The 24,120-nt window shown below is 45.3% G+C and overlaps 1 protein-coding gene and 1 pseudogene across 3 annotated transcripts in view; both read left to right on the forward strand.

Moving 5' to 3' along the window:
* The window catches only part of ICE1 (interactor of little elongation complex ELL subunit 1), a 365,848-nt gene that overhangs the window by 78,390 nt on the left and 263,338 nt on the right, over window positions 1-24,120 (forward strand). For 2 of the 3 annotated variants that reach the window (XM_083188304.1, XM_083188305.1), the window contains exon 8: window positions 6,922-6,959. In XM_083188304.1, the coding sequence (XP_083044430.1) occupies window positions 6,922-6,959 (38 nt within the window). Of the gene's footprint in view, window positions 1-4,561; window positions 4,859-6,921; window positions 6,960-24,120 lie in introns of those variants that run through there. The other variant, XM_083188306.1, reaches the window with a different exon arrangement.
* On the forward strand, window positions 17,216-17,334 carry LOC146006096 (5S ribosomal RNA; annotated as a pseudogene).

The raw sequence follows: 24,120 nt of genomic DNA on the forward strand, positions 1-24,120 counted from the left end.
CAGGAACTTGGAGTGTGTATATTGTGTTGTACTGAGCAGGTCTTGACTACTATATATGCTGTTTTAGATCTAACACCAGCAAAGGAAAAGCGGATGTCAAAGCTAAGCATAAGAAACCTCATCCATCAAAATGTACTTTGTGTGACAAAGCATTACCAGACAACTGTGTAGGCTCCACTTGTGAGGCGTGTAAAATAGCCCAGCAGGGGACATTACCGCAGATGACAGATCAGGTTAGCATGTTAAAAACAGCATCGGCTGACATATTTGTTACTAAGCAAGACATGGAGAAAATGTCTGCTAAAAGAAGCAGGGCTGTGTTATCGGAGGGATCAGATGATTCTGCAGAGGGCCCTGGCATTAAAGATGATGACTTGGAGGAAGGAGAGCTATATCAGGATAAACTGATTTAGATTTCAATCCGGTATTAATAGAGAACCTTCTAGCCCTTATACACAAATCTCTTAACATTGAAGAGACTAAAGAGGAAGAAAAGTTACAAGACTTGCTCTTCCGGGATAAAAAGAAAAAGGTGAAAATGTTTCCCCTCTCAAAAACCCTTAAAGAGTTGGTAGAAGAGGAGTGGCGACATCCGGACAAAAAAGTGGCAGTGCCATTGAAAGTCGCAAAAATGTACCCCTTCGAACCAGATCAGGTTAAATGTTGGGAGGAATCGCCAAAAGTGGATGCAGCCATTGCAAGAATTTCCAGAAAAACAACGTTGCCATTGGAAGATGCTAACATCTTCAAAGATGCGATGGAGAGAAAAATTGAGGTTAGCCTCAGAAAGCAGCAGGTTACGTCTGGAGCGGCAATGAAGGCGTCTTCAGCAATGGCAATTACATCAAGAGTGCTTCGATCCTGGTGTCAGGACCTTGAATCGGATACCTTAGATGGGATCAAAAGATCTGAGTTGATAAAAGTAATGCAAAATATTCAGGTCGCCGTCGAATTAGTCTATGACTCATCATTAGATGTAGTGAAATTGGCAGCCAGGATGGGCGCCACAGCAACTGTGGCTAGACGTGCTTTATGGCTGAAGCCATGGGCAGCGGATACGCAGCTCAAGCAAAAATTGATATCTTTGCCCTTTCAAGGACAGTACTTATTTGGCATGAAACTAGATGACATTATTACAAAACTGTCGGGAGGAAAGTCGGTGTGGCTCCCGCTACATAAAGGTAAAATACGTTTTTTTCAGGCAGGCCTTTTGTATGTCAGCAGACTGAATTCAAAGAAGCAAGAACCTACAGGCCAGGGAGAAGTTACAGAAGATCATGGGCAGGTAACAGGAACTTTTTTCGTGGCCAAAGGGGAAGAGAGGGAAGATATTCCTCTAGACCGTTCAGTCAATGACGCCAGAGTGACAGTTAGGGGCAGGCTGCTCGAGTACGGGCAGGTCTGGTCCCAATCTGTCGAAGACAGATGGGTGTTGGAAATAGTAAAGAATGGATACAAGATCGAATTAGTAAAACACCCAGGGGCTTGGAGAACGGAGTTCCCTATACCAAAAGATCCAGAAGAAAGGTCAGCCTTATTAACCAGCCTAACCAACATGATTCGCCAGAAGATAAAAAGTGCCAAAAGAGCAGGAACTTCAAGGTTGGCAGTCAAGATTCTTCGTCGTCAGAAAACGATCCGGAGGTTTCAGAACGATCCTTATCTAAGAAGGCTGAACTCTTACTTAATAGTAAAGAGGTTCAATATGGAGTCCCTAAGGATGATTCTACCAGATATCAAAAGAGGAGCGTACTTAACAACTATAGATCTACAAGATGCCTACTTACACGTCCCCATATTCCCGGGACATCACAGGTTTCTAAGATTTTGTTTAAAAGGAGAGGTGTATCAGTTTGTCACTCTTCCTTTCGGATTGGCCACCTCACCCAGAACCTTTACAAAAGTACTGGTAGTTTTAATCGCCAACTTAAGACAACAGGACATATCGGTCTGGCCTTACTTAGACGAGGTTCTGATTATGGCCCAAACACCGGAGCAATCAAAAGAATACACGCTGAAGGTGATGCATTATCTGGAGGATCATGGATGGTTAATAAATCAAAGAAAGTGTCAAATAAGTCCTTCCCGTATAGTGAAATATCTGGGGGTATCAATAGACACTTTCTCAATGACAATAAAATTGACAGAAGACAGGAAGAAGAAACTGATCAGCTAAGTGGTCAAGCTGCAAGACAAGAGGAGCATCATCGGCAGACTTTATGAAGGTCATCGGTCTGATCTCAGCAGCACTGGATGCCGTCTCATGGGGCAGGTTTCACATGTGATCTCTACAGAATTGTTTTCTCACACAGTGGGATGGGGATGGAAAGAACAAAAATCAGTTCATCCTACTATCAAAAGGAGCTTGGTGGTCTCACACACAAAGATTGGATCAAGGAAGAATGTTTGCAGTAAAGCAGCAAGTAGTATTAACCACGTATGCTAGCCAATCAGGCTGGGGGGCAGTATGTGGAGATCGCATAGCCCAAGGACTCTGGTCACAAGAAATGAGTCAAAAACATTCAAATGTGAGGGAAATAAGGGCAGTGTTTATGGCGTGCCAACATCTGCAAGACTCATTAGCCAGAAGAGACATAATCATAAGATCAGACAACCAGTCGGTAGTATCCTATGTCAACAAACAAGGAGGAGCAAGTCGCTGAGAGCTAATGACAGAAGTAGCAAAGATCTTTACTTGGGCAGAAGAGGGTAAACAGCCTAGTAGCGATGTTTGTTGCAGGCAAAGAAAACTGGCAAGCCGACCGTCTCAGCAGGCATCAGTTAAAACAAGGAGAATGGGAGTTGGCACCAGAAATATTCAAGAAATAGTGGAGATGTGGGGATTACCCAAAATAGACCTGATGGCCACAAGGAAGAACTCGAAAGTATGGAGATTAATTTTGAGACACTGGGAACCACAAGCAGAGCAATCAAACGCACTGACGGTCGAGTGGGAAGAGACTCTGGTGTATGTGTTTACCCCCCCCCCCCCTTTTCCAATTATAGCAAAATTATTGGACAAGATTCAGAAAGAGAAGGCAACAGTAATTGCAGTCCTTCCATAATGGCCGAGACGGGCCTGGTTTCCCAAGCTGATGAAGATGGCGATCCCTGGGTACTACTGGATCAGAACGACCTGATCGGTCAGAACGGGATATGGCAAGCTCAACCACCCAGCAGGACATTAACGGCATGGTTACTGAAACCCAGTTGTTAGTAAAAAGAGGGTTTTCAAAGAGAGTAGTGGGAACCCTTCTTAAAGCGAGAAAAGGGTAAACTTCAAAGACCTATCATAGGGTATGGAGAAAATATGTTCCCTTCTGTAGGTCGACTAGAAAACTCCCAAGAGAGCTGCCCACAGTAATGGAGTTTCTTCAAGTTGGGCTAGATAAGAACTTATCTACAAGTTCTATCAAGGTTCAAATTTCAGCTTTATCAGCAATGCTTGACTGGAAATTGGCTGATACATAGATTCGTCCAAGCAGCAAAATGTATTAAGCCATCATTCCATAATCTTTTAGCACCATGGGACCTCAACCTGGTACTTAACGCATTGGTGGATCCGCCGTTTGAGCCTCTTCATGAAGTGGCGTTAAAATGGTAACGATCAAAGTGGTATTTCTGATAGCGATTACCTCGGCCAGAAGAGTATCTGAGCTGCAAGCTCTATGGGTGAAACAACCCTTCTTGAATTTTTTCTAAGAAAAGGTGATACTGAGGACCAACCCACAGTTTCTTCCGAAAGTGGTCTCATCATTCCATATCCTTTTGCTCAAACCCTACCAATTCTAAAGAAGAGAGGTTACATAAATTAGATGTGGTAAGAACACTTAAAGTGTACCTAGAGAGAACAACAGACTATAGAAAGACTGAGAGACTGTTCGTTTTGACGGAAGGAAAAAATAAAGGGCTAGGGGCCAGCAAAGCAACCCTGTCCAGATGGATAAACAGCCATCATTGAAGCTTACATAATTAGAGGTCAACAACCTCCTGTAGGCCTAAAAGCCCATTCAACCAGAGCAATGTCAGCCTCATGGGCAGAGAAATAATCAGCATCCTTAGAAGAGCTCTGCAAAGCGGCCTGTTGGTCGTCAATGCACACATTCACAAGACATTATAGAGTGGATGTGGCGGCATCTTCAGATGCAAAATTCGGCAGTAAGGTACTTAGTGCCGTTGTGTAAAAAAAAACACGTTCTGCAAAGCGGCCTGTTGGTCGTCAATGCACACATTCACAAGACATTATAGAGTGGATGTGGCGGCATCTTCAGATGCAAAATTCGGCAGTAAGGTACTTAGTGCCGTTGTGTAAAAAAATAAAATAAAAAATAAATATATATATATATATATATATATATATATATATATATATATATATATATATATATATATATATATATATATATATATATATATATATATATATATATATATATATATATATATATATATATAAATATAAATATATATATATATATTTTTTTTTTTCTTTTGGTATGTATTACGGTGAGGTAAACTCTATTTATATGTACTATATCCCACCCAGTGACTATAACTGCTTGGGTATTACCCATTAGTGGCTGCCATAGGGAGGTAGAGGAAAGTACAGATTCTTACCTGTTAATATGCTTTCCTCTGCTCCACCATGGCAGCGTAGTTCCCTTCCCATTGATTATGTATTATTATGTGATTTATGCTTTATAACCAAAACACTGAGTCCTGTTTAGGAGGGGCTTATATAAGGGCCAGTGTTCTTTTTTTTTTTTTTTTTTTTTTTGTTTCCTTTCCAGTATACTACCCTCTGGGACTTGACCCATTAGTGGCTGCCATGGTGGAGTAGAGGAAAGCATATTAACAGGTAAGAATATGTACTATAGTTGGACCTATTTGATTTAAACAATTTCACTGAATGTTTTTGTCCATTCTCCTGAGTTTGTGAGCAAATTGTTTATTGGCATTTGCCCCCATACAGTACCAGATTTTCAGTCCAACCAACCAACTAGTTGGAAGGTTGGAGGAAAGTTGGTCTGATGTGTGGCCATCATTAGCCATCTATTGCTTCACAGAGCTAGCCGGTCCTTGCTTGTAAAACAAAGAAGCCTAGAGACATCTAATTTACTGCACAAATGTATTGTTAAAACCAAAGGGAGGATTCGATTTTTAGCATACCTGTCACTTTAGACATGGTTGATAGTGAAATATTTTACCTGCTCTGGACTCCCTTTACTTTTAGTGATGGTTGCAACTTTATTAGACTGGTTTTAGCATAAAGTGACTAAAGCTACTAAAACTATTGGCTGCAATAAAGAAAACGTGTAAATAGTTGGACTATTCGCATGTTTCTGCTTGTCACCTTAGCAGAAAAAACTATTACATTGCCCCTTAATAGAGCAAAGTGACAGTTTATTTGAATACCAACTGTTTAAAATGGTGGTGTATTTGGTGTGGTAATGTGCTTTATATGTAACAGAAATAAAAATATTGGTACTTTTGTAGTTTCACGGCGCCAGATAAAATATTGCATGCGATACGATGTGATCCGATCCCACCTGATTTTCATGGAAAAAGGGACCTTTTCATACCCCCACTATCCAACTATGCATGGGGTTGACTTTATATAGTGTGGCGAGCCCCGCGATGGGACGCGGATTAGTTTACATGTATTGCGCGTCCCTTGTGGCGCGCAATACATGTAACGTCATCCGCGGGGCTCGCCACGCTTCGGGCTCCATGGCTCGCTGCGCTCGCCACACTATATAAAATCAACTCCATGCGTAGTTGGATAGTGGGGGTATGAAAGGTCCCTTTTTCCATGAAAATCGGGTGCGATCGGATCGCAAGCGATTTTATCTGGTGCCGTGAAACTACACAAGTACCAAAATAGTCCACTTCCTTCAGTTTTCTAGGGAGAAATCCTCCTCTTCAGACTTAATGTTGAAGTTCACTTAAGATAAAACACAAAATATCTTTGTGTATTACAGATTTCACTTGTAAATGTATCCATCACAATGGAACACTCCATAATGGTTCTGGTTTTAAGTACATCCATGCATGACCATAGGTGACTTGGGGGTAATTCAGACCTGCATATTGCAGGTAAATGCTACCCCACAGCAGAGTGAATCCCCGTGACACAATGCGAATGGATGTGTACGCTTACATATCCGCTCGCATGCGACTGCACAGAAGAAAGAGCTTTTCTATGGGAGCGCTTACCGGATTTGTGGGCGCGGTCATAAAGTGCTGGGCGGACCCCTGCGACGACCCCTCCCTGTCCATCATTATGCAAACAGCCCAGCAACAGTGAAACTCACCGAATGCGTTTGCCCCAGGGGTTTACGCATTACCAGCAGAAGAGCAGCTTTGCGGAAGACTTTCCATAGCGCTGCACTATGGAACACCCCCCCTGCTGACAGTGTATGCACTGAGCAGCTTTCCCCCCAGCGATGACAACGATCATAGCTACCCATACACACTGGGCAAAATCGCCCAGTGTGTATGGACCTTATGAGTGCCAACATCTATGAAAGATTTTCAAATTATTCTTTAAAAATGCCAGCATTGCTTAAATTTGTTATATAAATAAAAAGATTATATTTCCTATATAAGGTTACAGGTAATTATGATTAATAAAAATATATGCTTGCCAATTTTCACACTTTTTTTTGACATATTCACTTGGCACTCAAAGGGCTAAAGACCATCCAGTTGTGCATAATTTATTATGATTACCTTGCTCTTTTGCATTTGGTTGAATATTTTGTTCTGCAGTATATTTAAGAGAAATTAGGTCCATGATTCTCTTATTGCAATAGTCTGCTTTTTGCTTATTTAGAGTGAGCACCATTTTCTTCTTTTATGTTTTATATGTAGATATGTAGTGCTTTTGAATGTATTAATAAGTTGTTAACCTCCCTTTAGGAAGAAGAAACTGGAAGCAAAGTTAAAGAAAATGCAAGGTAATATGGCTGTACATCTACTTTGAACCTAAAAGCTTACCTAGGCTGTAACTGTAAATCATGGTCACAGATTTTACAGGTGGTGTGGCTTGAACTGTATCCTTGATACAAAACATTTTGCACAATACTTTTTGAAGTACTTTATGATATGGTTTCCGTGCCTTGGTGTCCTATTTTTTGGGGGAAATAGATATCTGATTTTGCGTGTTTTTTTTTGGCATTTCTGTCTGATGGAATGGTTAAAGAGCGCTAGAGTTTCTGTCTGAAGCACAGGTGTTAAAATGGTTCAGCCAGTTTGATATGTCCACCACTTGGAATGCTTTTATGAGTATGTAGCCTGATGTCACTGTCATCTACAAATTCAGAATTGCAGGAGCATGTACATTTTAAAGTTAATATTTTGGGCGAGATTCAGCAATAATACCCGGTGCACATCGCCGGCATTTGCATAGTTAATAATCGCATATGCACTAACATATGCGATTATTAACGCAAAAGCGATGCCCGGCGATGTGCACCGGATTCCTCCCTCCCTGCCGGAACCCTTACACAGCTGTAAGGGCTCCGGTTCCTCCTCCCTGCACTCAGAAGTGGTGCAAGCAGGAGGAAATCATTGGTCCGGGCAGCACAGCAGAAGGCTGCCCGGACACAGGTGAGGGGGGTGCGGCGCAGATCGGCGGGCAGCGGGGGACGCGAAGGGAAGCCCATAGGCTTCCATGGGGTTACGCCAAATAGGAACTGGCGTAACCCCCCACAGCGAAGCCCCAGCAATGGGGCTTTGCTGCATATGAAAATGCGGTAAAAAACCCCGAAAACAGGGTTTTTACGGCATTTTCAGCTTGCTGAATCTCGCCCTTTGAATAATCAATGGGTTTCCCATTAATCTGTATGCATTTACCACACACAGCTGTTATATATCATGCAGGGTTCTCAAACTCGATCCTCAGGACCCCACACAGTTCATGTTTTCCATGTCACTCCACAGGTGCATTAATTACACTGACACATTTTGAAAGATCCACTTGTGGAACTAATTATTTCACTTCCGATTGATTCTGTGAGGAGACCTGCGAAACATGCACTGTGTGGGTTCCTGAACACCGAGTTTGAGAACCTGTGTACTACAGTATTCCTCAGATCCCAGTCTTCAAGCAAACTAAATGTTTCTGCCTGTCCCATATTATATTAACATTTATTTAACGAGCACTGTTGCATTCTTATAATATTTTTAAGTAGTACTTTTATGAGTTGTGTTATTATATTGGTACATGAACAGAATATTGATGTTCAGTCAAGAAAATAAGTAACTACATTATTCAAGTATCAAGGCTTCAATTCAATATCTTTCAAAGGGGGCTACTCAATTGTTTTGATCATGGCCACCCTAGAAGCAATTCAATTATTCTGCTGTTCGTGCGCACAACAGCCACAGAGGTCACTTTTTTTTTTTTTTGAGCCTCTGGAGGCATTTTGATGGATGCCCAAAGCAGGACTTAGACATGTTAAGCCGTTTTTCGCACCTCAAACTTATTTGGATGCCACTTGTGCGCACAAACAACAATGGAATTGTGACAGTTGTTTTGGCCTCAAAACAGTTATTTTTAGACAGAAAAATTGCATGCAGAAAATACTTAAATACCCCTTTGTTGTGTTATCTAGTTATATGTAAATATATAAATGAAGGTAAAGCACAATATGCAAAGCACATTTGTCTAGCAAATGAAGGAACCCCATGGAGGCATATCCTGCTCTTTAAGTGACATTATGTTCTCAAATTTATATTATTTGGACAATTTTGTGTTCAAGCTCAGATCAGGTTGCTCACATGGGCATGCAATGTGCATGAGCAATTTATTTTCTTCTTCTGAAATGCATTTTACATACAAAAGTGGTTTTGTGATTGAGTCAGATGGTATTAGAGAAGTTGCAGAAAAATAATGGCAATATTGCATCAGCCTTGTGCAATACATCTACAGATAAATTGGTGCATCTAGCTGTTTGTACGGATGATTTGTATACCCTTGTTGGAGGGTGGCTTTCTGTGACTGACATCTCAACTAAGTGGGCACCGTTACCGCCCAGTTGTGACATCCAGGACGACCCATTAGGTGGCCAATTGGTAAATATGTATGCAATTTCCATTAGTTACATACAGTAGGTAGGTAGATCATTGCCCAGCTTTAGACAACTCTGGAAGCATTGTCAAAATGGAGGTTTGTGTTGCCGCACATTAGTTTATCAACATTTATCTATAGTTTATTTAGAAGATAATGATAGGAAAACCAAAGTTAATAGTTTTGTGCCGCTTGCGGTCAATATCAATATGTTGGTGGTGCACCCAAAAGTGAGTACATTGTATCAAGGAAGAGGAGAAAAGTAAAGTCTGGAAGCATACCAGAGGTTTATTTCTAAGAGATTTAGTATAATTTATAGTGGGCCACTACATTTGCACAAATCTGGGCAGTGAATATTGTAATAATTCACACTAGTCCCTGCCCATTGCAGGTTACATTAATATACATTTCCTCTACCTCCCCCATGGCAACAATCAACTGTGGGTTCTTCCCCCTCTGGGTAGTAACTGTAAAGGGAATAAAGAAGGAATTATAGTAAGCAGTGTATTCTGTGGTTTAGGTCCGAAACCAGAAAGGATAAAGGGGATCTGAAGGCAAAGCACAAGAAGTTGCACTTTGCAAAATGTTTGCTTTGCTATACAGTATTGCCTGACAAGCATGTGGGAAATTTTTGTGAGGGCTGCAAAATGCTGCAGCAGTTACCTCTATGGGCAGTATTCAATGAAAAAGTCCTCCGTGCATGGAGAGCGTTTTATTTCGCTCTCCATGCACTCTCCATGTTCCGGAGCCTCCTGCTCCCACTATTCAATGTATTGAAGACTCGCCGCCACTCGCGGCGAGTCTTAACCCCTGCAGCGGACGAGCGTCCGCGGCAGGGAGCTGACAGGGAGCCGGGGGACGGAAGCAGCCAGAGAGATTAGTCTCCCTGGCTGCTCCAGAGGAATGTGGAGGGGAGGGGGGCTCTCCGGGACCCAGGCTGCCCCCCCCCCCTATAGCCAGCGGGGGACCCAGTATTCACTGCACCCGATCGTGCATATTAACGATCGGGTGCAGTGAATATATGAATATGTAATGAGCAGCTCGAGCGCTCCGGCCCCCTGCTGGCTGCACTGTGTAAAAAAAAAAAAAATTAAATTTTTTTTTTTTATTAAATATATATTCATGTGCTTATAAGCACATGAATAAAAATAACATGCCCCTTCACAGAAAAAAAACTGATTTTTTGACACCAAAATTAAAAAAAAAAAACCTTTTAGTTTAAAGGTTCATATTCCAGCTCCCCATCAAAAGATGGAGAATTGCTACACTGAGAGACACAGAGAAAATCACTTAGAAAGACGGAGAATATTTTACATTGAATAGGGTTGCTCGCTTTTGGAGAGCAAAATGCTCCGTCCAAGGCGAACAAAGCACAAATTCTCCACAAAACACGGAGAACTTTTCTCATTGAATACTGCCCTATGACAGATGAGTGATCTGGTAGTTATGTTTAAGTTGGCCTTAGCAGACACGTTTGTTACAAAGGAGGATTTGGCATAGATGTCTACAAAAAGGAACTGGATTGTCTTGCGTGATGTCTCTGCTGACGAATCGGTGGCAGGACCCGAGAGATTTGACTGTGAGGAAGACATATTCTAGGATAAGGCAGACTCAGATTTTAATCTAGACTTGGAGAATTTGCTGACTTCAATATATAAGTCCCTTAATATTGATGACTCCCAGGAAGATTTGAAATTGCTGGATTTATTGTTTAAGGATAGAAAGAAGAAAGGAAAAGTTTTTTTTTTTTCCTTTATCCCAGTCCCTCAAGGACTTTATAACAGGTGAATGGAAGCATCCAGATAAGAGACACTGTACCTCCAAAGTTAGTTAAAATGTATCTCTTTGAACAGGAGCAGGTCCTCACCTGTGAATAACCACCTAAGGTGGATGCAGCTATAGCTCCTATCTCTAAAAAAACACTACCTCTAGAGGACGCTAATATCTTTAAAGACCCAGTGGATAGACGGATATTGGGGTTAAGAAAACAGAATTTAACAACAGCGGAAGCCATGGCGGTCACCTCAAGAGTGCTCAGAGGGTGGTGCCAGGAGTTAGAATCTGGTATGCTGGACAGCATTAAAAGGTCAGACTTGCTTAAAATAATACAGAACATTCAGTTAGTTGTTGAATTCTTGTGAATTCAGTAGCCAGAATTCCTCTTTGGTTAAAGCCTTGTGCAGCAGATGTCCAGTCTAAGAATAAATTACTCTTTACCGTTTCAAGGCAGTTATCTGTTTGGTCAACAACTGGATGAAATTATCACAAAAATGTCAGGGGCTAAGTCAGTTTGGTTACCTCAGGACAGAGTTGTGAAGAAGGACCCTTCAAATAGGGTATTTAGGTATCGGCCTCAAGACTATAGGCATGTTAGAACCTATAGACCAGGGAGAAATTACAGGAGGAATGTCTGGGCAAATTCAAGAGCGAATTTTCGTGGCCAAAGAAGAAAAAGAGGGCAGATTTCTCTCTCATCAAAACCCAAAATGACGCCAGGCCAGAAAAGGTGGAAGCCAGGCTGCTACAGTTCAGAGATGCCTGGGAAAAATCAACCACAGACAAATGGGTTTTAAAAATAATAAGAGCAGGGTACAAGATACAGTTCAAGAGATATCTGGAGGTTTCCTTACTAGAATCCCCGGTTTCACAAACGTCCTAATGGGATACTGGGAAACGTCTTAAGACCTTGGGTATTAGAGGGTATCCGCAGGAGACAGGCACATATATTACTTTGAACTGGGTGTACTGGCTCCTCCCCTCTGATCCCCCGCCCACGAACCAGTTTAGAAAAATGTGCCCTCAGGAGAGGATGCACACTGCTGGAGCTCCAGAGAGTTTGTCTTCAGTTTACTTTTATTTTTTATTTTTGGGTTTGCTGTGTTGGACTTTACAGCATTCCTGCTTTGTGGGAAGTCAGGAGAAGGGTTAAGTTGCAGGCCTGTTAAGGTACCAAGCTGTCCCTGCTGCAGGACCACTGTCCTGAGAGGGTGCTGTCATCGCGGGCATTGCGCTGCAGCGTTACACTCCCCCAGCATGCCGCACACTCCAGACTAAGTCCGAAGACATCTGTGGTGAGCAGACACCAGGGTTCCCTTAGTGGGGTACCCCGGTTTATTGTGCGGCAAGATGACGGCCGTCGCGGGGCCTCTGCCACAGACTGGTGGCAGTCCCCATTAAAAACTCTGTTTTAACACAGCAGGCGCCAGTATAATTAATACTTATAAGCCAGCGCCATTATAAGGGGTGGGGCTTACTCAGAGTGGGACCAGAAGCTCTCTGTGGTGCCAACACTGCTTCCTGCTTCTCCTCTGCAGCGCCATTACTGCCTGTCAGCTCCTCAGTGGTGGGGATTGAAGAGAGAATATTTGCAGCAGATAAGCAAGTGTTTATTAGCGCTAAAACGCGCTTATTGTGTGTTACTTCTGTGCACTCAATGCATGTGGCATTTTACTTAGGTATTTATGCTTATAACCAACTCAACCAAGTTAGGGTTTGGGGTGTACTGGTCCTCTCAGTGTCTCTGAGTGCTTCCCCACGGGCTTTTTGAGCTATACACATATTTTAGTGTTAGAAGCTGACACATAGTGTTCTAACACTCCACATTGATTTATATCCTATTTCAACTGTGTGTTTCTGTGTGTGTGGGAAAGGTACATTTTCCAGCATGGTGAGAAAGTTGACCTGTGTTATTTGCAGCACTAAATTTGTGCGTCAGTCCACTTCACAAATTACTTGTGAACAATGCATGTCTCCACAGCCTAATGGATTGTCACCCGAGCTTTGTAGTACACCTCTTTCAGGCTCTCGGGAGCCTGAGTGGGCTGCTGGGTTTAAGGCTATGTTACAGACTGTGTCTTCACATTTAGCTGCAAATACTGCGCAGACCAACCAGGTGCAGCAGGATTTAACGGTCCTGGCAGCTAGGGTAGATCACCCCTGTCCCGGGTCAGTCACGCAATAGCACCTCGGCCACCATTTTGCATGATTCTGACACCGACTCACTGGACAATGGGGATGATGAGGAACCTGGTCAGGACTCTCAGTCTTCCCTCCGTGGGAACCCCTTATTGTTGCAATACAGAGACTGGAGAAAGCACTGGTCATAGTGCCGGTCTCAGTGGAGGAACGGGGCAGGGGTTTTTACTCAAACCTGTTTGTAGTACTGAAACCGGACGGCTCGGTACGGCCCATTCTGAATTTAAAAGCTCTGAACCCTTTTTTTAAAGGTGTTCAATTCAGGGTGGAATCCCTGCAGGCAGTTCTAGCGAGTCTGGAGGAGGCGGATTTTCTGGCGTCCTTAGACGTGAAGGACGCCTACCTGCATATTCCCATTTGGACTCCTCATTAGGCTTTCTTGAGGTTTGCTCTGAAGGACGAGCACTTCCAATTCAGAGCACTACCATTCAGTCTGTCAACTGCGCCTTGCATCTTTACAAAGGTGATGGCAGAAATGATGGTTCTTCTGAGAAGTAAAGGGATCAACATCATCCCTTACCTGGAGGATTTGCTGATCAAAGCAAAATCGGAACAGGTACTGATTCAGGATATTCTCATGACCAGGCAGATCTTATCGGACCACGGTTTGGTACTCCACATTCCCAAGTCATCCTTGGTGCCGTTGCGTCATCTCCTATTTCTGGGAATGATTTTGGACACCGATGAACAAAGGGTGTTTCTTCCTCAAGACTAGGTGTGTGCCACTCAGATTCTGGTCTCAGAGTTTCTAACCAAGTCTCAAGTGTCGGTTCATCAGTGTACCCAGCTGCTGGGAAAAATGGTGGCTTCATTCAAGGTGGTCCAGTTCGGGAGGTTCCACTCCAGATCATTCCAATTGGACTTGCTGAGGAAATGGACAGGGTTACATTTTTTGATGAACATGAAGATTTTCCTGTCGCTTCTAGCTCGTCAATCGCTCCTGTGGTGGCTTCATGGCCCTGTTCGGGATCCAGGATTGGATTCTCCTAACGATGGATGCCAGTCTGTTAGGATGGGGAGCGGTGACGCAGGGCAGGACCTTCCAAGGTCAATGGACACTGTGGGAGTAAAAACTGCATATGAATGTCCTGGAATTGAGGGCAGTATATTATGCGATCCTACAGGCTCAGTCGCTTCTTCAACAGCGGGCTGTGCAGGTTCAGTCCCTCAACGCCACGACAGCATGGTCCTTCGACCTGTTTCCACCGTTACTGGCGGTGACCTAGGCTGAAGAGGGGGTGACATCAACAAAGCATTACTCAGAAGAGAAAGTTGGTGGATTTTTCAACTAGGGACACTTGCACCCAATGGCCTCAATGAGGGTATCAACTTTAGTGCCTTCTTACAATAAACCTTCCATTCACCCACCCTTTCAAACTTTTAAAGTTTCTCAAACCTTATATAACCCTTTCTATACAAGGCTTTCTGCGACACTTAAGTCAGCAGGTCACCGCATTTTAGCTTCCTTGTGGTGTTTTCGATCAGCTGTAACCATGGCTTTCATGTATTTATAACTGTGGGTAACAGTGCATTTGAATGTCAAATTGAATAACACACATATATATATATATATATATATATATATATATATATATATATATATATATATATATATATATATATATATATATATATATATATAATCTATCACTTCCAATTTTGTTCCTATGTTGGTAAGTGAGATTAAGCTATCTCTAGGCAAAATTCTCCTTCCAGGATATAGCTCTACCCACTAAGCTCAGTGTTACCATTTTTTCTTTTCATCTCAATATTTCCCAATGATTTACCACCTTAAGCCAGTCCTAGGCCCTCATAGGACACACCAATAACAGGGATAACTTATCCCCTCGACATGGCATATGGATGGCAACACCTGTCCACGTCCCTGGGAATTTCTGCCACTCTATCCCTCCATCACATTAACCTCATTACCCTCATGCAATTGTACAAGGTAATCAGATAGACATCATTTGCCCACTATTAGGCCAAGCAGGATGGCATTGTTATAAAGGCATTAGCTGTCCCAGCTACATGACTTATTACACGGACACCACCCCGCACCAATAATGTGATGCACCACTTGTGTCACGATGTGTGTCGGCAACTAGTGTAAACTCCCCCTCTTTTATCATACGGACCCCATCCTGGCAATGGGGTTTTCTTCCCCTCTCACTTGGGCAATATAACTCATTTCAATATTATTCTCCATTCCAGGCCCCTTTTTTATTTTTATTTTATTTCCAACGCGAGGGCTATCATCAGTTTTCAGCTTTTCCTTTCCAGCATCACACATTATGATAACATTTACCGTCCCCCATCTCTTACTGGTCCCTGTTCGGCAACAGGCCAATTCTATTGCACGTTATTACGTGGCATTTAGGCAGCTAATTAATACTGTCACCTTTATCCTACTATGAGGAACCACTCGCATCTGACTGTCCCCATCACACATGCCGGCACGGCACCTCTTACATTTAACAGTGAAAACCTACATGACTCACTGACTGTATGATACGCGCACCGGCCGCCTCTGATTGGCTGCTTTAGATGCCAATCAGCGGCGCTGCCCATTGATTGGCTGACAGTTCCATCATTAGACGGGCTTCCCCCCTTCTCCTCCACGCGTCAGTGACCAAGCGTCATAGCGAAACACGTGTCTGACGCGCAGGACACACCTCCCCGAGGACACCCTCTCCATTGCTTCACCCCGGACACGCCGCTCCGGCACCTGCCGCCCGCTTCATCGGCAGTAAGGTAAAGCAGGTTTAAGCCTGCCAGCTCCCCCATTGAAGGGGGATATCCCCTGCCATTCCTTCACTCCTTGGGGATTACCGGTCGACACGCCTCCCCGGCGTCAGGCACTTTGCCGCTTTGCGAGCTTTAAGGTAAAAGCAGGCAGAAGCCTGCCAGCACCCCCTCATCAAGTAGTACTATCCGTTACAGCACTGGTCACGCAGTGCACCAGCATTTTACATGTCAATTGATGATATTGAGGGTCTAGATATTGATGTTCAACTGACACAGCTCTATCCATTACAGGCAGCAATAGTTGGGGCAGTTCACTTAGAGTGGCTTACCTAGAGGCTTATACGCTATATGGTGTTTGACTTTGCATTATTTAAGACAGATACCTGTACACGTTTTAGCTCATCGTGCAGATTGATTAGTGCATGGTTGTTTGTTTACGATCATTATTTTTTCTGCACTCCTAAACATCGGACGCATATTGTACCAATACTGAAAGGTGGAGTTCAAAGGTCCACTTTATATGTGGTTTGTGCTGACATAGCCTTAATCCTCACAGACAGCAGGTGATTTTTTTTCTCCCAAATATCGAATATCTTATTCAAACTGTTGGTAAATATCGTACTCATACTGGATACAGCCAACATCATATTCTATGTGAATGCACACTTTATATCGCCCGTTTGTGTACTATGCTACTTGCCTGTATACTAGAACTAAATGTGATTCTACAAGCTCTCGTTGCCTTATTTATGCTAATATTCATCTTTTGATACCACGGCACCTACCGCCATCTACTATCACAACAGTATTTATTCTAAGTGAACTATATGCCAATTTTGTTGTTACCACTGTATAACTGAAGAGACTGTCTCAGGGTGTGGAGACTGTCTCAGGGTGACAATTACCCCGAAACAGAACCTCCTGTATATGAACCTAACCTCAGAGTGAACCGCCAATGTTCTGTTCAATAACAGTGTTTAAACAAACCCCGGGGTGAACCGGGTGGTCAGATTAATTAAACCCTGACACCCAGAACACTAGCCTTTGATTGGACTGAGGGTACATTCATCTTTTTCAAATGTTCTCCAATCCCTTTGTAACTATTACTTATATCAACTCAGGCAACTCACCGTAACGCTATCTTTTCTTCTCATTCAAGGGAGGACTGCCTTGCCCCCTCTTTCTCATCCACAATCCTATACTGTGTACGATTGTGGACAGCAGAAGCGGGGTCTAGACTAATACATCCGACCAACTATCCTATCCACAATCCTAACTTTAAGTGACTCTCTCATTGGCATCACCAGAATCTACCTCCCTGCAATGCCTACATGGTAACAGGGAGAGACTCTAAGGGGTTAGCCAACAGCAGAAGCACGCTCCAGCTCACTTCGGATCAGCGTTGCTCTCTCATTATTCACCTACAGCCATACCTCACTGAAATCGCCTGGTACCATCCGAACCCAGAAGCTAAACAGTGATGGGCCGACCCAGTACCTGTCTGGGGAACTAACAGGGAATAGTCGGTGCTGTAGCTCACCATAACAGCAGAAGCAAATGCGCTGTGGGAGTTATGCATGACCATTATCCTTTTTCTCCTTCATCCACTAGGTGTCACTGGAGTTACACTGGGGAATAGAAGGCGACCACAGGGAGCATGGGCACTTTAAAATAATTAATCAGTGTGACCAACTCTGGTTTTTTAAACCTGGCGCCATTATGGGTGACGGAGCTGCCAGGCGGGGGGCGGAGTTACCGCGCGGTACTTCCCAGCAGGCCGTGGCATACCCCAGCGTTCCTGCAAGTCGCGGCGGCCATCTTGGACATTTGGCGCCGTTTGAACACGCTGCTGGAGGCTCCACAGTTGCACTGCAGATCTATCCTGACTGCAGTTGGGCGATTCCTGTCCCCTGGTGACCGTCCTGCTGAACGCTCTATCCGGTCTGTGAGTTACAGTGGGGATTAGAGCTAGGTGGAGACAGTTTGGGCTGTGTCTCAAAATTAGAGCTATAGCGCTCCTAGGTATATGCCATAGCGCTGTACAAAGCTCTGTGTCAGCTCTTTTACTTTCACTGTCTCTCCCTTCCAGCATAATATATTGCTGCCTATCCTATACCTACTATCTGTGATCAGTCTGGTAGTGTGTGGTGATTGCTGGGTGTTCTGTTGAACCATGGCAGGGGGTAGCTCCAAGAGGGTTACTTGCAAGAAGTGTGCTGTTAAATTTACACCTTCTAAGGAGGGAGACTCTGTATGTGATAAATGCGCTGCTTTACCCCCAGCTCCAGAGTCCCCCGTTCATACCCCTGTTTGGGCATCACAATTAGCTGATGTGATGTCTCATTTAGCTTGCGAGCTCTCTGCAGCTCAAAAGGACAGAGAGACTTCCAGAACTCAACAGGCTTCCTTGACTTCTGCTGTGCAGAGCTTAATAAAGGCCTTGACACCAGCAGAGGGCGCCATTGCTTCATCTTCTAGGCAAAATCCCCCTACCTTACTCAGGAAAAGGGTATTACAGCCCTCTGGGGATTCTGGGGAGTATGATGATATGCCTGATCTGGAGGAGGGCGAATTTGCCCTTCCAGATAATTATGATGATGATGATGATGTGGAACCTGAGGCTCAGGCGTTAGTTACGCAAGAGCCGGCCCCAGCCACTCCAGGTCTGGAGGACCTTATACATATGGTAAAAGTTGCCTGCAAGGTGTCAGATGACACAGACATTCCTGCTCGTCCTTCTTTCTTTGGAAAGAGACAAAGGCAGTCACCCACCTTCCCCCCAGCGGAGGAGTTGGATGAACATATATTGCAGGCTTGGAATCATCCTGATAAAAAATTCCAGGTACCTCAGAGGTTTCTGGCTGCTTATCCTCTTCCACCAGAGGGTAGAAAGAGGGTCGAGATTCCTCCAGTAGTGGACTCTTCAGTCTCACGACTGTCCAAAAAGACGGTTCTCCCGGTGCCGGGTGCAACCACTCTTAAGGATACTTCTGACCGTAAGTTGGAGGTAACCCTTAAGAACATTTTTTCAGCAGCTGGAATTATTCAGCGTCCGGCCCAGGTCGGGTGCTGGGTAAATAAAGCCATGGGGGTATGGGCTTCTCAGATCCTAACAGAGGTCCGTGAGGGCTCTGATCCTGCTTCTATTGTTCAGCTGGCTGAACAGATCCAGGAGGCATCCAATTATTTAATAGACGCCTCTTCTGACGTCTGCATGGTTGCAGTCAAGGTTTCGGCCTTATCTATATCAGCTCGCAGAGCTCTCTGGTTACGCCAATGGCAGGCTGACGCAGAGTCCAAGCGTGCTGTGGAGGCCCTGGCGTTCAATGGGGAGGTTCTTTTCGGGCCAGAGCTCGACAAGTGGATCTCCCAAGCAACGGGGGGTAAGTCCCACTTCCTTCCCTCAGCGGCTCCTCCAACTACACGCAGGACCCCTCAAAGGCCCTCCTTTCGGTCCTTTCGGCCTACGACCAGATTCAGAGGTCGTTCCAGAGGCGGAGCTCCATCTAGAGGCTCCAGAGGACGAGGCAGAGGCGCTTCGGCAGCTGTCCAGGAGCCCAAGTCCTCCAAGCCAGCCGCATGACTGTCCACGGTCTCATCTGGGGGATCCCAGAGTCGGGGCCCGACTGCTGTCCTTCTGTCACATCTGGCTGCAGTCTTGTCAGGACTCGTGGGTAAGGGATCTGGTGACCCAGGGTTACAAAATCCATTTCAGGTTAGTCCCTCCAAACAGGTTTTTCAAGACCGGTTTCCCAGTCTCAGGAGACAAGGCGCAACTTCTGTTGTCAGCAATCAACAAGCTGCGGACAACGGGAGTTGTGATACCAGTACCCGAGGATCAGCGTACTCAGGGATACTACTCCAGTCTGTTCCTTGTGCCGAAGCCGGATGGCTCGGTAAGGCCTATACTAAATCTAAAGGATTTGAATCCGTTACTACAGGCGGTCAAATTCAAGATGGAGTCCCTGCAGTCGGTGATTCAGGGACTGGAACAGGGAGAGTTCCTGGTATCCTTGGATATCAGGGACGCATACCTGCACATCCCCATCTGGCCTCCTCACCAGGCCTTCCTCCGGTTCGCTATACAGGAACAACACTGGCAGTTCCAGGCCCTGCCGTTCGGTCTCTCATCGGCCCCCAGGGTCTTCACCAAGGTGATGGCGGTGATGATGGAGGATCTTCTTCTGAAGAATCGTTCGAGGGAGGCCCTGTTGTCCAACATACGGCTCACCCAGGAGACTCTCATCAGTCATGGGTGGATTCTGAACTTTGCAAAGTCTCAGCTACAGCCGTCCCAACGTCTTCTCTTTTTGGGGATGATTCTGGACACCCAGCAGATGAAGGTTTTTCTACCGCCCGACAAAGTTCAGTCCCTGCAGGTCCTGGTCAGGTCGGTCTTGCGACGGCCACAGGTAACGGTGCACCTTTGCACCAGACTCTTGGGGAAGATGGTGTCCTCCTTCGAGGCGGTACAATATGGCCGCTTCCACTCGCGCCAATTCCAGTTGTCTCTCCTTCACCAGTGGTCAGGGTCTCACCTGCATCTTCAGCAGCGGGTGACCCTGTCTCCTCGAGCCCGTCTGTCTCTGCTGTGGTGGCTCAACTCCGAAAACCTGCAAAGGGGCAGGAGGTTCGGCATATGGGAGTGGACTCTCCTCACCACAGACGCCAGCCTTCGAGGCTAGGGGGCGGTAACGCTGGAACACCAATTCCAGGGTTTATGGACGAGGCAGGAGAGCTTACTCTCCATCAATGTGCTGGAACTCAGAGCAGTCTACTATGCTCTAATGCAGGCGGGACACCTGCTGCGGAGCAGAGCAATCAGAGTTCAGTCCGACAACGCCACAGCCGTCGCCTACATAAACAAACAGGGCGGCACTCGGAGCAAGGCGGCGATGAAGGAAGTAAGCAGGATCATCCTCTGGGCTCAGAACCATGCTCAGGCCTTGTCAGCGGTGTTCATCCCCAGAGTAGACAATTGGGAGGCCGACTTTCTAAGTCGGCAACATGCCCACCAGGGGGAGTGGTGCCTCAACCCTCAGGTATTTCAGTCCCTAATACATCGTTGGGGGTGTCCGCAGGCGGATCTGATGGCGTCCCGCCACAACTTCCAGCTCCCAACATACTTCGCGCGGACTCGAGATCCTCAGGCCGCAGGGGTGGACGCTCTGGTCGCCCCTTGGCCATTCCAGTTCGTTTACCTCTTTCCTCCCTTTCCGCTGATACCTCGGGTATTACAGCGCATTCGCAGGGAGGGGGTAACAGCGCTTCTGATAGCGCCGGATTGGCCCCGGCGCTCGTGGTACACCAACCTGACGGATCTTCTAATCGACGAGCCGTGGCCGCTACCTCTTCAAGAGGACCTCCTCAGTCAGGGTCCCTTCATCTACCCAGATTTAGGACGTCTACATTTGACGGCGTGGCTGTTGAGAGGTCCATCTTGAGACATGCAGGTATCCCTAGGGCGGTGATACCTACAATGATGAGGGCCAGGAAGGAAGTCACCTCCAGACACTATCATCGTATTTGGAGATCCTATGTGGCGTGGTGCGAAAGACGCAGAGTATCCTCTACTCTGTTCAAGAAGGCTCGGTTGCTCCTGTTTTTACAGGAGGGGTTAAACTCTGGACTTAGACTGAATACACTTAAGGTGCAGGTTTCAGCACTTTCAGTTTTTTTCCAGAAACGTATAGCTCTCATTCCGGAAGTCCACACTTTTTTCCAGGGGGTGTTGAGGCTTCAGCCCCCTATTCATCCACCTACGGCTCCCTGGGACCTAGAGTTGGTCCTCAGATATTTGAGGTCATCGATATTTGAGCCGTTAGAAGAGGTGGATCTTCGATATCTCACTTGGAAGGTGGTTCTTCTTTTGGCTCTGGCCTCGGCCAGACGCGTTTCGGAACTGGGGGCGCTTTCTTGTCGCTCACCGTTCCTCCAGTTTCACCCGGACAGAGCGGAGCTCCGTACCAGTCTCTCCTTCCTTCCAATGGTGGTCTCAGCGTTCCACGTGAACCAACCCATAGTGGTTCCAGCATTCACAGAGGCTTCACCTGAGGATAGGTCCTTGGATGTGGTGAGGGCCCTGCGGATTTATGTCTCTCGCACGGCCTCTCTTCGCAAGACGGATGTCTTGTTTGTTACCTACGACCCAGTGCGTCGTGGATGGCCAGCTTCAAAGCAAACGCTGGCCAGATGGATCCGTCTGACAATTCGTCAGGCATACCTTGCTGAGGCTCAGACGCCTCCTACTAACATAGGTGCGCACTCCACCAGATCGGTGGGTCCTTCATGGGCGGCTGCCCGTGGGGTCTCTTTGCTACAGCTCTGTCGTGCTGCGACATGGTCAGGTCGGCACACCTTTGTGCGCTTTTATAGGTTTGATACCTTTGCGGCACCAGCTTCTCAGTTTGGCCGCTCTGTTTTAAGGGGATCTCAGCGGTCACCCACCCGGGTTGAAAGCTCTGGGACGTCCCCAGTGTAACTCCAGTGACACCTAGTGGATGAAGGAGAAACAGGGATTTTGTACTTACCGTAAATCCTTTTCTCCGAGTCCACAGGTGTCACTGGACGCCCACCTCAGCGCTGTTCTCCACCTGTTATGTTCAGTGTTAGGTTCCTTGTGGGTAACCTCTGGAGTTTTTCCTTGTCAGGGTTATTTAAACATGGTTATTACACACCTGTCTCGTCTGGTTTGACTCTGTGTGTGTGTGTTTGTTTTTTCATATATATATTCTTTTTCTTCTATACGTATTGAATGATGTTATGTTGTGATGAACCTCCTCTCGGATGTGTGTTATATCTTTCTGCTCCCTTTCGGGCACGATCTTTATGACTGCCTGGGAGGGGAAGTAGAAGGGGAGGAGTTGGTCACACTGATTAATTATTTTAAAGTGCCCATGCTCCCTGTGGTCGCCTTCTATTCCCCAGTGTAACTCCAGTGACACCTGTGGACTCGGAGAAAAGGATTTACGGTAAGTACAAAATCCCTGTTTCTACTACCTCTCACCCCATCTCCTGATCCTCTGTCCACTGTCCCCCAGCATTTTCATCTTTTTCTGGTATTAAGGAGGTGTGTCCTGCGCCACCATAACTGTTATTTTCCTCCACGATAAAAAAATTCAGATGTCAAATTATTGATTTTTCATTTATTTTATTTTTAGAGGAACAGTTGATGTATAAATAAATTTTCGCTGCATATACTTATAAACCCACCACTGAATTGGGTTTTCTCTGATTTATTCCTTCAAAGTGGAGGGATGAACCAAACCTTTATTTTAAGTGTTGAATCATTAAAAGTTACATTTTAATATGTAGACATCATTTCATTTTCATTTTCATATTGTTTATCAGTGTGCCCCAAAAAGCCTTGTCGGGTTCCCTCTGAGTCGCCTCCAGACTCCATTTTTTCAGAAGGTACTAAAGAGTCAGAAATCAAAAGGTGGAAGCCATTCTGGTGGCACCAGATTGTCCAAGAAGAGCGTGGTATGCAGATCTTCAGGCTCTGTTAGTGGAAGATCTGTGGATGCTGCCTCACAGAGGTGATCTGCTCACTCAAGTCTACCAGGACTTAAGGCGGCTTCGTTTAACGGCCTGGAGGTTGAGTGGAAGATCCTAGCTCATAAAGGCCTTCATGCGTCAGTCATTTCCACAATGACTCAGGCCTGGAAGCCGGTAACAGCGGCTCACTACCATCATATTTGGAGAAAATATGTTGGTTGGTTTGAGGAAAAAGGTTTTCTGGCAGCAGTATTTAGCCTAGAAAGGTTTTTTTAGATTTGGTCCTGCGGTTAGGCTCTTTGAAGGTCCAGATTTCGGCCCTGTCCATCTTTTTTCAAAAGAAATTGGCGGTCTTGTCGGAGGTGCAGACCTTTCTCCAAGGGGTTCTTCATATTGAGCCTCCTTTTGTGTCGCCTACCGCACCATGGAGTCTGGATGTGGTTTTGTCTTTCCTTTAATCTTCCTGTTTTGAGCCATTGATGTCAGTGGATATGAAGTATCTCACCTGGAAAACGGTGGTACTTTTGCCGTTGGCTTTGTGGAAGCGTGGTTGTTCCACATAGTGCTATTGCAATGCTGATGAAAGAAGGACATTTAACAAGAACCATTTATAAGACATAATTATTTATTACAATTTAATATACAATACCACATGAACAGACATCTTCACCTCCCGGCTCCCTGATCCCTGCTCTCCTCTCGCTTGACTCTCCACGACCACCACAGGACAACTGACTTGGGTGCGGTTGTGGCTAGTTTTATAACTTATGATGATTTGGGCAGACACTCCTAATAATACGTCATAACCCATCTTTCCTTAGGACATA

The sequence above is a fragment of the Crinia signifera genome, chromosome 5, assembly GCF_055691185.1.
Source record: "Crinia signifera chromosome 5, ASM5569118v1, whole genome shotgun sequence".
In the NCBI taxonomy this organism is placed as follows: Eukaryota; Metazoa; Chordata; class Amphibia; order Anura; family Myobatrachidae; genus Crinia; species Crinia signifera.